General features: G+C 40.3%; 1 protein-coding gene across 5 annotated transcripts in view; it reads left to right on the top strand.

Moving 5' to 3' along the window:
- Window positions 1-13,936, top strand: part of LOC110527653 (receptor-type tyrosine-protein phosphatase T) — a 511,724-nt gene that overhangs the window by 375,338 nt on the left and 122,450 nt on the right. For all 5 annotated transcript variants that reach the window (XM_021609068.2, XM_036983141.1, XM_036983142.1 and 2 more), the window contains 2 exons: window positions 8,895-8,972; window positions 9,178-9,219. In XM_021609068.2, coding sequence (XP_021464743.2) covers window positions 8,895-8,972; window positions 9,178-9,219 — 120 coding nt within the window. The remainder of the gene's footprint in view (window positions 1-8,894; window positions 8,973-9,177; window positions 9,220-13,936) is intronic.

The raw sequence follows: 13,936 nt of genomic DNA on the forward strand, positions 1-13,936 counted from the left end.
TTTGTCACACAGATTCCAGGTTGGTAAGTAGTGAAAGAAAGCATTATAATCCAGATGACGTTAAACAGGTTTCAAGTGATTTGATTGGCAAAAGGTAAAATCCCAAAGTACAAATATAAGTAGGAACATGCTAATTAAATCCAAAAGAAATGGGAGCAACATCCAAATGAAATCCAAACAAAAGAAACAGTAGAAAACTGAAGCTCTACTATGCATCTTTCATCAGGTGCAATGACCTATCCTAATGAGTTACTGACAACATCTTTACCCTTAACCCTTTCATTCTGCATTTTACAGGCAAACTATAGGTGTCACAATAGCATCCATAAAAGGCTTCTAATATACAAATTTAACATAATGAACAGTTTACATACTTTCCTGTACAATAATAAGCATTTTATATACATTTATAAATATTTCATAAATCAACCATAATAAGTTCAATACATTTTCTTTCTAACACTGCCTTTGGTTAGGTCGGCTAGTTTTGGAGTGGTGGTTCATTCTAACCCAACTGCTTGAGACAAACACTTTTTGCCTTGTCTCCATTCGTCCACATGGTTGCTGACTGCGCTTTGCTACCACTGACAAAAATTGTGAAGATTGGCCTTTCGTTTTTGTAATAACCCCAAAAAACAGATACCATGGGAGAACCTATTCATGTAAGTAAATACGTTTTGAAAATGTAAAAAAAAATGATGTACTATTAGCTAAATAGCTAGCTAGCTAGCTACCTATAGTAGGTCACTTTGTAGGCTAACTCCACTGAGCTGCTAGCTAGTTAACTTTACACACTGTTTAGTGAATTAATTGTCATCCACTAGCTAACTTCCTATTAGCTAGCTATCTTGATGTAATCATTGTTAATTAAAAACACAGACTACAAATGCATTTGTAGATGACAGTGAAATTGCAGCTCCAGATGTCAGTAAAGAGACAGTTTAGGCTAGTACTGGATGGGGCAGGTCATTTTGTGGAGGACATTAGGAAAATATTCTCCAGTTCCAGTCCCTAGAGGGGAAAACTAGAGATAGCAACATAGTATTCAGTGCTGTCTTATTTGAGTATAATGAAAGCCTGTTTCTTTGTTTTGTTTTCTGTCCTCAGATATGGAAAGCTGTTTGCAGATTAAAAGAGATTGGTTCCAATGAATGTCTCAAGAGACTAAGGGTATATACTATATCCCATGGACTATACTATGCAGAGGTGTAAAGTACTTAAGAAAAACATACTTAAGTCATTTTTGGGATATCTTTACTTTACTATTTATAATTTTGTCAACTTTTACTCCACTACATTCCTAAAGAAAATAATGTACATTATACTCCATACATTTTCCCTTACACGCAAAAGTACTTGTTACATTTTGAATGCTTAGCAGGATAGGAAAATGGTCTAATTCACGCACTGAAAGAGAAAATCCATGCTCATCCCTACTGCATCTGATCTGGCTGACTTACTAAACACAAATGCTTTGTTTGTAAATTGTGTCTGTGTTGGAGTGTGCCCCTGGCTATCTGTAAATTTAAAAAACAAGAAAATCGTGCTGTCTGGTTTGCTTAATATAAGGAATTTGAAATTATTTTTTACTTTTGATACTTAAGTATATTTTAGCAATTACATTTACTTTTAAGTATATTTAAAACCAAATACTTTTTAAAACTTTTACTCAAGTAGGATTTTACTGGGTGACTTTCACTTTTACTTGAATCATTTTGAACTAGTGTCAATATTGATTAATCACAATCCTGCAATAAAGAGGGCAAGGGGTTATGTCTCCAATGTCAATGTTTGTGTCGTATTCTCAATTGAACATTTCCTTTTTGTTTAGTTGTAATATCGCCAATCTATTTTATTCGATTGTTTGTCTCTCTCAGTATATCAGCCATGTGAATGCATTTTTCATCTTATCATATGGCATGCATCGCCAATGCAGCCATAGGCCTACATGGCATTATTGACTTTATGGGCAGGTGCAATGCACCCCTTGTCATCTGAAGCAGAGAATAGCTAAACGCACATATTGTTTACTTGTTGAGCTATATGTTCTCAATTTAAAATCATACCAGAAGACAATGTATGAGGAAAACCATACTCCACACACACACACACACACACACACACACACACACACACACACACACACACACACACACACACACACACACACACACACACACACACACACACACACACACACAGTAAACAATTCAAGCTTCTGCAAAGGACCACAGAAAACACAGGGACACAGGGACACAATCATGAAATAATAAGACACACCTGAGTCTAATAATAGTCTCTAGGGTGGTCTCTGCCGGCCTCTGGTGCCAGGAGGAACCATGATATATACAATTGTTTAGTACAAATCCAACCCTTGTAATTTGGGTGCAGTATGAAAATAAGGAGATGACAATTAGGCTGCAGGAGATGAACATTACAGGTAACATATTATGAGGTTAATTTGATTCATTTTAGCAATCTTACAGCTGTGTTCGTAGATAGAACAACCATAAACTATGTATCACTGATCCTGGATAAGCTAGAGACTGGGCTAACATAGCTAACGTTTTAGGTAAATAATATGCTCTTTTATCCACATTTATTTTTAAATGACTGTGAAAACCAGCATGCTGCAGCACATAATTTCAATGGGTAAATAGCATTCTAAAATATTGTTTGTTATCAGTTCTTGTTTTGTTAAAATTTTTAGGGCTTGTGACGTCATCACTTTACCTCTGTGTATCCTGCTTTTTGATTGGTTTAGAATTAACCTTCACTCCAAAACTAGTGGACATAACCAAAGGTGGTAGCTGCAGGCAAATGTGCCAAAATTCTCAATCGAATAAACTGGCTGTGAAAACAAAGAAACAGATGGTGAAAACAAAGTACTGAATAACCTAGCGAAAGTCAGTAACAGCAGGCTTGAGCGTAGGCGAAAAGGATTGAATAGGTTTTGTTGTTGGAAAGGTTTAACTGAACACTATTAAATAACTGTTTCTTGAGTTTTTCTTTTGCTTTAAAATTATTTTCTTGCAGGTATTTGTTTTTGCATTTGATATCATTTTTGGTGTTTACAATTCTATAAATGTTGCTTTATGTTTTTTATCTCAACATTCATTATTTCACTTTTCCCTCAAAATATAATTGTTACATTTTCAACTTCAATGTATTTTATTTTGAAGTAGTAACTACCAACTTCAATGACCTTTAACTTAAAATGAAAACATACCCGCTTGCTAGCTAGTTACAGTGTTTGAGTCATGTCAGGATACTATAGCAGTAACTTTTGATCAAGTGGACTTTGTCTCATGCAAATGAATGTTATATTTAAATTATGTAGACAAACGTTGTGAAGTATTGCGATTAGTATATCTGTATAATCACATATTATTGCCCTATCTTGTGGTCTGAACATAGTGAAAAGTGGACATTTTAGTCTGCAAAATTAGAAAACGGAAATGTATTACAACTGTGAGAGTGTATTTTTTGGAATACTAAAGTGGAGTGTGACAAATGAGATTTAAATCTACATGGTAATGTTTGACTAATTGCACATAAAGGAAGATAGTTCCTACATGATTAGAGTGCTTGCTGTGGTATCCAACTGATATTGTGTCCCTTCTGTCATCCTGTGAACTAAAATCCATAATTTCCCATCTAATTTGGTCATATATCAATGAAGAGAAAGTCTCTTGAGACATGACAAAAAAATCCCTGCTCCATCACATGCAGCTGTTGGATCTTAATATGACCCATTTCATCCAGGAGGATAATGATCCTGCAGCAGGAGGATTTGAAAGGATATTTCATATTTAGAATCATCACCAGGGGCAGCTGGAAGCAGTGTTTGTAGGCTATACAATAACTTAGATTGCAGGTCTACTGGGCGTCAGTTCAAGTAACCTATGTAAGCTACGCGCAGGCTACAGCACGTCTCATGTGATTATGTGGATTATAATAAATTGACAATATTTGTAGTGAGTAGATGCATTTTTTGTTAGGGAAAATGTGTTTCTGAGATCAATTGTTTTATTATATGTTCAAGGCAAGCATGAGGCAAAATAAATGTATGTTTGTCTCAGACGCATGTGTGGTCCAGCGGGTCCAGCAGCTGACAAGGGCACATATATGGGTTCAAATCTGGCCCACTACTGACCTTTGAATTTTTGGAACTAGTCATTTCCAAACTGCGCAAAAATATAAACACAACATGCATCAATTTCAAAGATTTTACTGAGTTACAGTTCACATAAGGAAATATGAACCCTCAGACAATCCCACAGGTGAAGAAGCCGGATGTGGAGGTGCTGGGCGGTAGTGGTTACACGTGGTATGCGGTTGTTATGCTAGTTGGACGCCCTGCCAAATTCTCTAAAATCATGTTGTAGGCAGCTTATGGTAGAGAAAATAACATTAAATTATCTGGCAACAGCTCTGTTGGACATTCCTGCAGTCAGCATGCAATGGAATGCTCTCTCAAACCTAGAGACATCTGTGGCATTGTGTTGCGTGTCAAAACTGCACATTTTAAAGTGGCCTTCTATTGTACTGCGTCATGATCAAATCAAAGTGTATTTGTCACATGCGCCGAAAACAACAGGTGAAATGCTTACTTACAAGCCCTTAACCAACAATGCAGTTTTAAAGAAAATAGCTCCCCCCCAAAAAAGTAAGAGATAAGAATAACAAATAATTAACAGCAGTAAATAACAATAGTAGGGCTATATACAGGGGGTACCAGTACAGAGTCAATATCAGTGCAAAAAGTCTGTGTAGCCATTTTATTAGCTGTTCTGGAGTCTCATAGCTTGGGGGTAGAATCTATTTAGGAGCCTCTTGGACCTAGACTTGGCGCTCCAGTACCGCTTACTGTGTGGTAGCAGAGAGAACAGTCTATGACTAGGGTTGCTGGAGTCTTCGACAATTTTTAGGGCCTTCCCCTGACACCGCCTGGTATAGAGGTCATGGATGGCAGGAAGCTTGGCCCTGGTAATGTACTGGGCCGTAAGCTCTACCCTCTGCAGTGCCTTGCGGTCGGAGGCTGAACAGTTGCCATACCAAGCAGTGATGCAACCCGTCAGGATGCTCTCGATGGTGCAGCTGTAAAACCTTTGAGGATCTGAGGACCCATGCCAAATATTTTCAGTCTCCTGAGGGGGAATATGTCTAGGTCGTGCCCTCACCACGACTGTCTTGATGTACTTGGGGGCGACAGGGTAGCCTAGTGGTTAGAGCGTTGGACTAGTAACCGGAAGGTTGCAAGTTCAAACCCCCGAGCTGACAAGGTAAAAATCTGTCGTTCTGCCCTTGAACAGGCAGTTAACCAACTGTTCCTAGGCCGTCATTGAAAATAAGAATTTGTTCTTAACTGACTTGCCTAGTTAAATAAAGGTAAAATAAAAAACTTGGACCATGTTAGTTTGTGGTGATGTGGATGCCAAGGAACTTGAAGCTCTCAACCTGCTCCACTTTGATGAGAATGGGGGTGTGCTCGGTCCTCATTTTTCTGTAGTCCATAATCATCTCCTTTGTCTTGATCACTTTGAGGGAGAGATTGTTGTCCTTGCACCACACGATCAGATCTCTGACCTCCTCCCTATAGGCTTTCTCATCGTTGTCGGTGTTGTGTCATCAGCAAACTTAATGATGGTGTTGGAGTCATGCCTGACCGTGCAGTCATGAGTGAACAGGGAGTACAGGAGGGGACAGAGCATGCACCCCTGGGGGGCCCCCGTGTTGAGGATCAGCATGGAAGATGTGTTGTTAGCTACCCTTACCACCTCGGGGTGGCCTGTCAGGAAGTCCAGGATACAGTTGCAGAGGGAGGTGTTTAGTCCCAGGGTCCTTCGCTTAGTGATGAGCTTTGAAGGCACTATTGTGTTGAACTCTTAGCTCTAGTTAATGAATAGCATTCTCACATAGGTGTTCCTTTTGTCCAAGTGTGAAAGGGCAGTGTGGAGTGCAATAGCGATTGCATCATCTGTGGATCTGTTGGTGTGGTATTCAAATTGGAGTGGGTCTAGGGTTTCTGGGATCATGTTGTTGTGAGCCATGACCAGCCTTTCAAAGCATTTCATGGCTACAGATGTGAGTGAGATGTGAGTGCTACAGGTCGGTAGTCATTTAGGCAGGTTACCTTAGTGTTCTTGGGCACTATGGTGGTCTGCTTGAAACATGTTGGTGTTACAGACTCAGACAGGGAGAGGCGACTCGCTTTGACTTGCCTCGAAGTGAGCATAGAAGTGATGTAGCTCGTCTGGTAGGCTTGTGTCACTGGGCAGCTCTCGGCTGTGTTTCCCTTTGTACTCTGTAATAGTTTGCAAGCCCTGCCACATCCGACAAGCGTCGGAGCCGGTGTAGTATGTTTTGATATTAGTCCTGTATTGGCGCTTTGCCTGTTTGATGGTTTCTCGGTGGGAATTGCGGGATTTCTTATAAGCTTCCAGGTTAGAGTCTCGCTCCTTGAAAGCAACAGCTCTACCATTTAGCTCAGTGCAAATGTTGCATTTAATCCATGGCTTTTGGTTGGGGTATGTACGCACAGTCACTGTGGGGACGACGTCCTCGATGGACTTATTAATAAAGCCAGTGACTGTTGTGGTGTACTCCTCAAAGCCATCCGAAGAATCCCGGAACATATGCCAGTCTGTGCTAGCAAAGCAATCCTGAAGTTTAGCATCTCCTTCGTCTGACCACTTTTTTATAGACCGGTCACTGGTGTTTCCTGCTTTAGTTTTTGCTTGTAAGCAGGAATCAGGAGGATATAATTATGGTCAGATTTGCCAAATGGAGGGCGTGGTAGAGCTTTCTATATCTCTTTGAGTGGAGTAAAGGTGGTCTAGAATTGTTTTCCTCTGGTTGCACGTTTAACATGCTGATTTCAGTTTCCCTGCATTAATGTCCCTGGCCACTAGGAACACCGCCTCTGGATGAGCGTTTTCCAGTTTGCTTATGGTGGTGTACAGCTCATTGAGCGTGGTTATTAGTGCCAGCATCGGTCTGTGGTGGTTTGTTGACAGCTACGAAAAATACAGATGAAAACTCTGTAGGTAGATAGTGTGGTCTACAGCTTATCTTGAGATACTCTACCTCAGGCGAGCAAAACCTTGAGACTTCCTTAGATATCGTGCACCAGCTGTTGTTCACAAATATGCATAGGCCTCCGCCCCATGTCTTACCAGATGCTGACATCATGCTGTTTAATCAGCTTCTTGATATGCTTCACCTGTCAGGTGGATGGATTACATTGGCAAAGGAGAAATGTTCACTAACAGGGATGTAAAGATATTTGTGCACAATATTGAGAGAAATAAGCTTTTTGTGCATATGGAACATTTCCGGGATGTTTTATTTCAGTTTATGAAACATGGGACCAACACTTCACATGCTGCGTTTATATTTCTGTTCAGTCTATATAAAACGATGGTTGCTAACGTGTATGGCTGCATTTCAGATACATTTGTGTACATTTGAATGTCGCAGTGATATGACTTAAGTCTATAGCTTTGAGCGAGCGAGAAAACATTATTTTAAGATAGCGAGCCCTGATCCCAATGACTTGACTGACCCCTCACGGAGAGAAAGAGAACTGCTCCTTTTTAGACAATCACGAGGCTCATTTGAATTTCCTGATGTATCAGGAAAATTCTCCGCAACAAAAGAGTGATAAAGTTAAGTTTCCCTGCATTAATGTCCCTGGCCACTAGGAGTGCCGCCTCTGGATGAGCGTTTTTCTGTTTGCTTATGGTGGTGTACAGCTCATTGAGCGTGGTTTTAGCACCAGCATCGGTCTGTGGTGGTTTGTAGACAGCTACAAAAAATACAGATGAAAACTCTGTAGGTAAGATCTGATATCTGTACATCTAAGTATGCAAAGCCTCCAACACAGAATGTTCTCCCTCTCATATCAGTATTCTTCATGTACAACATCTTATTCATTATTCCTCCCTATCATTATTTATGGAGTGTAATGTGGCCATCAGAATAGGATAGTACCAGGGGTGTTGGGCACTGGTTGTACCTAATGAGGCAGAGAAAAATGCCAACGCAGCATGGGGATCTAATATTTACAGGGACGCAGGTAAATAACCTTTTCTCTTATTGCATTCTCGTGAAACATCTTTTGCTGGTATCTCGTCTACATTGCTGCGAAAGCACTTTTCAAGTGCAGTTAGTACTGTAAAGTTTAGCATCTTTGCTACATTAGCATACAGTATGCATAAATCCATGAGATTTTATCTTTGAGTAGAGGAGATACTGTTGGGCATTAGCATGTAAAGCACATCGTCAGAGTGAGATGAAGGAGCTAGTCTGTGGATAAATGGTTTGCATAGCAGTATGTAATATCACGTTGATTATTGTAAAAACTCCATGTGTCAGAATCCCATTTGTCCGCATTTCATGTTTGATATGCTTGTAATGTGAGTTGTTGAAGGTGAGAACTCATCTCTTTCACCATATGGTGCCGTTTTCTGAACCCATCAAGGTCTGCTCACTTGTGGTACATACATTTGCTCTTTCTCACTGTCTCCTTTGGGATAGTTGGTTAATGTACTGTAGACTCACCTTATTCTAGAGACTTACCTGCATGTCTGTCTAATTAACCTTTATTTAACCAGGAAAATACCCTTTGAGTTTCAAAACCTCTTTTGCGAGGTGGACATGGTCAGCAGGAAGTAGTCCGCGTGTAGATAGAAAGAGCACAATACAATACAATACATTAAAAACAATCCCAATAGTCAACAACATTTTCCCCTATCAGAGCATTAAAATCAACAAGCGATACCCTCTCCTGCAGTAGAGAGAGTGCATTGTGTCTGGATATTGCATCCTGTTTGCTGTGTTGCTGTGTCTTCGAGGTCTTTAACATCTCCCCCTTGTGTTTCTTCCCTCAGCATCCCCCTCTCCCTGCTCCTTCTCCGTGCAAGGCAAAACCCTGCAAAGCAAATCCCTTTTGAATTCCTACTACTCAGGTACAGCCATACCACTCGGAAAACTCCTGCTTTGTAGTGTATCTACATAAGGCAATGCGATATTGCTCTTTCTGGTCTCTTCAAAGTAGAACATGTTGAGAAATCAAACTGTAGATTGTAACATTTTCTAGGGTGTACATTTGTGATGCTTGGAGTTCAATATTCACTGTGTCTTCTTCTTTTCCTGTGTCGTGACCGTCTGTAGTGTCGAAGGAGGCTGTTGCAGTCCCTGCAACAGCATCAATCGGTAAGAATCTTCTCTCCATCTATTCTTGCATCTTCTTCCATTATCTTGCTTTCACTTTTCATAGCTGTAGTTTAGATATCTGGTAATGGATTTAACATACAGAAATTCAATCCACACATTATTTTCACTCATATCACATTGAAGACCATTTGCCATGACCACTGAAATAAATCAAACCTAACAGCATGTTAACAAGAAACTGCAACAATACATAACGTAGTATAACTACTTATGCAAAACAGACAGCACTCCCAGTGTCAGGCCATGGCCATGCTGCTGGCCCAGGGCAGGCTGGCATAGGTCTAAAAGGAGATCTTCTGCCACTGCCCATAATTAGTGTGATAAGATCAGATCTAGTGTGTTGCAGCCGGTTGAATACTAATGGACCGGATGTTGCCCCTTCAGTTTACAGACGGCCAGATTGAAATGTCAAATCCATTTCTGACTCTTTTTCACTCTCTCCCTTTCCCCTACACCTCTTTCTCGAGGCAGATTGACCACCTCTTTGCCAAGTAGATTTGCTGAATGCTGAAAATATGCTTTTTGGTGCTTTGGTAGAGGTAGATCCACTCTCAGCTGTTTCTCCACCGCCTCCTCCTCAATTTAACTGGCAGCATCTCTCTCCAATTCATTGGTTTATGTGCTCCAATTCTAGAAGGTTGTTGACGGTATCCCCACCTGTAATTGGACACCACCTGGTGCATGTTCTGCATACATTTCGTATACCCACGGTTCCACACAGTTGACCCGCAAAAAAAATCAGCTTGCGGGTGGAATGAAAACATTCTTTCAAACCGTGGGTTGGCTCGCGGTTCAAAACAATTATATTGTGGGTCGGAATTTTTTAAAATCAAAATAATATTTGTTTTACAAACCCAGGAGCTTGTTGTGTTGCATTGGGATGCAAATTCCATTCTGTGAGCAGTGAGGCAGACATATAGGCTACCAGCCACACACACAGTGGATTGTGGACCTGTCCATTAGTTGTGTGGTGCTGAAACATATGTTTAATCCCCCCACGTGAGAATACGTTGCCAAATGTACTTTCTCTGGCTAGCCTAGCTCACGCGAAAATGGCTAACGTAGGCTTAATCGGAAGAAATATAAAGAAAGGTTATGAAATACAACATCCTGGAAACAGGTGCGGTGTGAGTGAAATCCCTGGTTTGGTTTGGAAGGATTTTGGACAATAACACGGTAGATGGACAGACAGCCAGCAAAAAGTGAAAGCAGGTTTTTGTTGATGATAGGCTAATTCAGTTTATTATCAACTAATTATGTTAATTCAGCCTTTCGTTCATTTAGTCCATACGCAGGCAAGTTTAAAATGGTGCGCTGGTATATGTTTGAGTAGCCTAGACTATAGTCTACTAAATAAATGTATTTTTGCAGCCTATATTCGATTCTGGGAATTTTTGATTGAACTTTCAATTAAACTATTTGATTATCTTCACAGTATTGAATGTAAAAGGTCTTGTTTTGTTATGTCAGCTATAGGTTTTCATTAGGTAAAAAGGCTAATTAGAAGGCCCTTTTTTCAGAGCGATTTGAGTTGTTAATGTGCCGTATCTCATTGTAAAAAAAAGTCATGGCATGGTTTCATTCTATACAAATGTTGAATAAACATGCAGACAAATTAATTCACTTAGGGAGGGGAATAATAGCCTACTGCTCTGGAGTCATAAAAATTAAATACATTTGTTATTTGGACAGTCACTGATCATCTCTCAGGAAAACAATTATATGTGGGTGGGTCGGGTTGAGGTGAAAAATCTGTCATGATATCGGATATCAGGTGGTGCTCGGGAATTTATGTGGACGGCGTGGGACGGGTGCGGCTCCAAATAATGGACCCGTGCAGGACTACTTTGTGGTATATCTTCTGTTTGGTCTAAGTCAGGTTTTTGTTGAGGACTTTTGTTTAACGGAGCAGATGTTTTGTTTTGTCTGCCTGCCCCGGGTACTGTAAGATACTGTAAACACACGGTTTGATCTCAAGGCTGTCTGTAAAATATACTTTCTACTGACCTGTGGATCAAAGGGAAGGAGTGGTGATCAGCTGGGTCCTGAAGGTTTTAGATGTTCAGTATTGTTATTCTTGCTTTAGAAGTATCCCTCAGAGCCTCAATCTCACAACCATGTATTTTAAACATTCAGTATTGTTACTCCCGCTTTAAAAGTAGTCCCCTGAGGCCATCATTCTCGAAATGTTCCATTGAATATTCTAAATGGTATCCCCTAAGACTCCTAGAGAGTCTTTGTTTACCCAATTCATATCCACCAAGTGGGACTACATGTACTTTGATTGTGATTTTAATGTATTCAAGTGTTTATATTAAAGTTATAACTGAAGTAAGGGACAGTGAAGGTCTGAGCCTACCATATATCCTCTTCTCGGTAACTGGTGGCAGTCAAAGTGTTCCTTCCTCAAGCACTGTTGTTGACAGAGAAAATCACAGTAATGGCCGACGGACCCCCTTCTTCACTGGACGGGGGAGAGAAAGCCAGCTCTCAGCAAACAAAGCCAAGCCGGGGGGAAAATAACCTTGTCAAACATTACAGCAGGCAGGGTATGACAGGCAAGCAAGCAAGTCCAAAGTGAAGGCAACATTTATTGATTTCAGCAATACATTTACATACATCTGTAAATTACCCATAGTACAGTACATTCCATAATCATCTAGTTTCAGTCAATGCGAACGCCAAGCAAAAAGGAAAATAAATAGGGATGAGAGGGAGAAGCAAGAGGTCTTACTGTGGAGGAAGGAGCTTCGAAAAATCCATACTCTCATGTAAAGCTTGGCTTAATTTAGCTCTCTTTGTATATCAGTCTTTGGGGTTTCGATGGCTCAGGTGTTTCTTTTGGGATGCAAATAGGCATCATTTTGTGAACATTACATTCCAAGGTTTCCTTAACTGTTTTGGAGAAAGCATGAGACCACAGCTGTTCATTGTGCATGCTTGCATGCTTAGCTAGTAGTAGTGGTGTGACCTTGAGTCAATTCACTGTATATTGATCATGGGCCAGTTTATAAAGTGGCACGTAATATTGTTTGCTGCCACTGCAGGCAGTCTATTAGATATGACTGATGATGCTGTACATTTCCATTTTTCCTCTGCTTCTCTATCTTTGACATAGTCATAGGCATTTTAGCCGCTCTGCAAGTGGTCTGTGTCTTTAGATGTGACTTGTTATCAACACCAAGTAATCAATGTTTCACCAGAGACCAAAGCAGACAGACAGCGAGAAGGAGAGGCTGGAAAGAGTCTGTATCCAGTCAGCTGTGTTCTGTCTGTGGGCTGGGCTGTGGGGTGTCAGGCATTTAATTTTTTTATGAGCATGGCCTTATTTCTATTACAGCATATTGGATGACTGCCATTCATATTCCATTCACCTAGCTCAATGTAACATTGATAGGTTTAGGCTACTACATTATTTTGCACTATACCCATCATGAGGTTGCTACAACGAGTCTACAAATGAACGTTTTTAACATAGCTGCGCAGGTTGAGAGACAAATAGGAATAATCAAGGTGACAGACAGTGACACATTCAACACCTTCTTGCACGGTCTTGCCTGCATCTAGCCGATCCGGGGTGCTTAAGCATTAGTCCAAACCGTTGCAAAGCATTCCATTTAGCAACTAAAGCAAAAGTTTCTATTGGACAAATTCAGGTAGTTCCTTCCCCATTTTGTTTCATTTGCTTCCGTTTAAGCATCATTTTGCAATAGAATCAGCAGAATGAATACACCCCTGATCACCTGCAGACACAGTTCACTTTCATAGCAGCCACATACAGCATCATCAGTTTGCTCGTTGCATAATTCCTTCTCACATCTACATGCTCTCTTCCTCTCACCTTCAGTGCACAACACAACAGCTGTTTGTGACCAGGCACAAATAACTCTCCAAGCCAGACTTTCATTCCATGAGTGCTAACCGCTACACAGCCTACATCGTTGTTACCATATTAACGCTATAGTAAAAAACATGGAACTAATGCATTAGTAAACCCACAACCCAGTCCATGTGTGCATCACGCAGTACAGTGTACAGAAAGCAGTTTAGCAGTTACACCGGCGTGCTCCGGTGTAAAAGATTAAAACCGAGCTTACCTTGACTTGGAAGAGTTGCCGTGTGGGAAAGCCTTAGCCAGCTAGCTAACATACATAGCATTCCTCTCTGTTTGTCAGGTTGTTGAGTAGGCAAAATTAGCTGCATTAGCTAAAAAAGTGAAAGGTAAACTAAAAAGGAAGGAAATACAAAGAAATATAGCTAGCTCTCTGTCTTTCTCTCTCTCTCTCTCTCTCTACAGGATCTTCTTAATTCTTAAAGAAATTAATTTGTTTGAAACTTGATCAACTATTGTCTTTTTCTATCTGTGAGTCAACTACTCATCACGCTTTACACACTGCATTGCTGACTAGTGCATTTGGAAAGTATTCAGACCCGTTGACTTTTTTCACATTTTGTTACGTTACAGCCTTATTCTAAAATTAATTAAATTGTTTTTTCCTCTCATCAATATACAGGTACACACAATACCCCATAATGACAAAGCAAAAGCAGCTTTTTAGAAATGTTTGCAAATGTATACAAAAATAAATAAAGATATATCACATTTACGTAAGTATTCAGAGCCTTTCTTTGTATTGAGACTCAAAATTCCCGGGTGGCGCAGTGGTTAAGGGCGCTGTACTGCAGCGCCAGCTGT

Source organism: Oncorhynchus mykiss, chromosome 7 (genome assembly GCF_013265735.2).
Source record: "Oncorhynchus mykiss isolate Arlee chromosome 7, USDA_OmykA_1.1, whole genome shotgun sequence".
In the NCBI taxonomy this organism is placed as follows: Eukaryota; Metazoa; Chordata; class Actinopteri; order Salmoniformes; family Salmonidae; genus Oncorhynchus; species Oncorhynchus mykiss.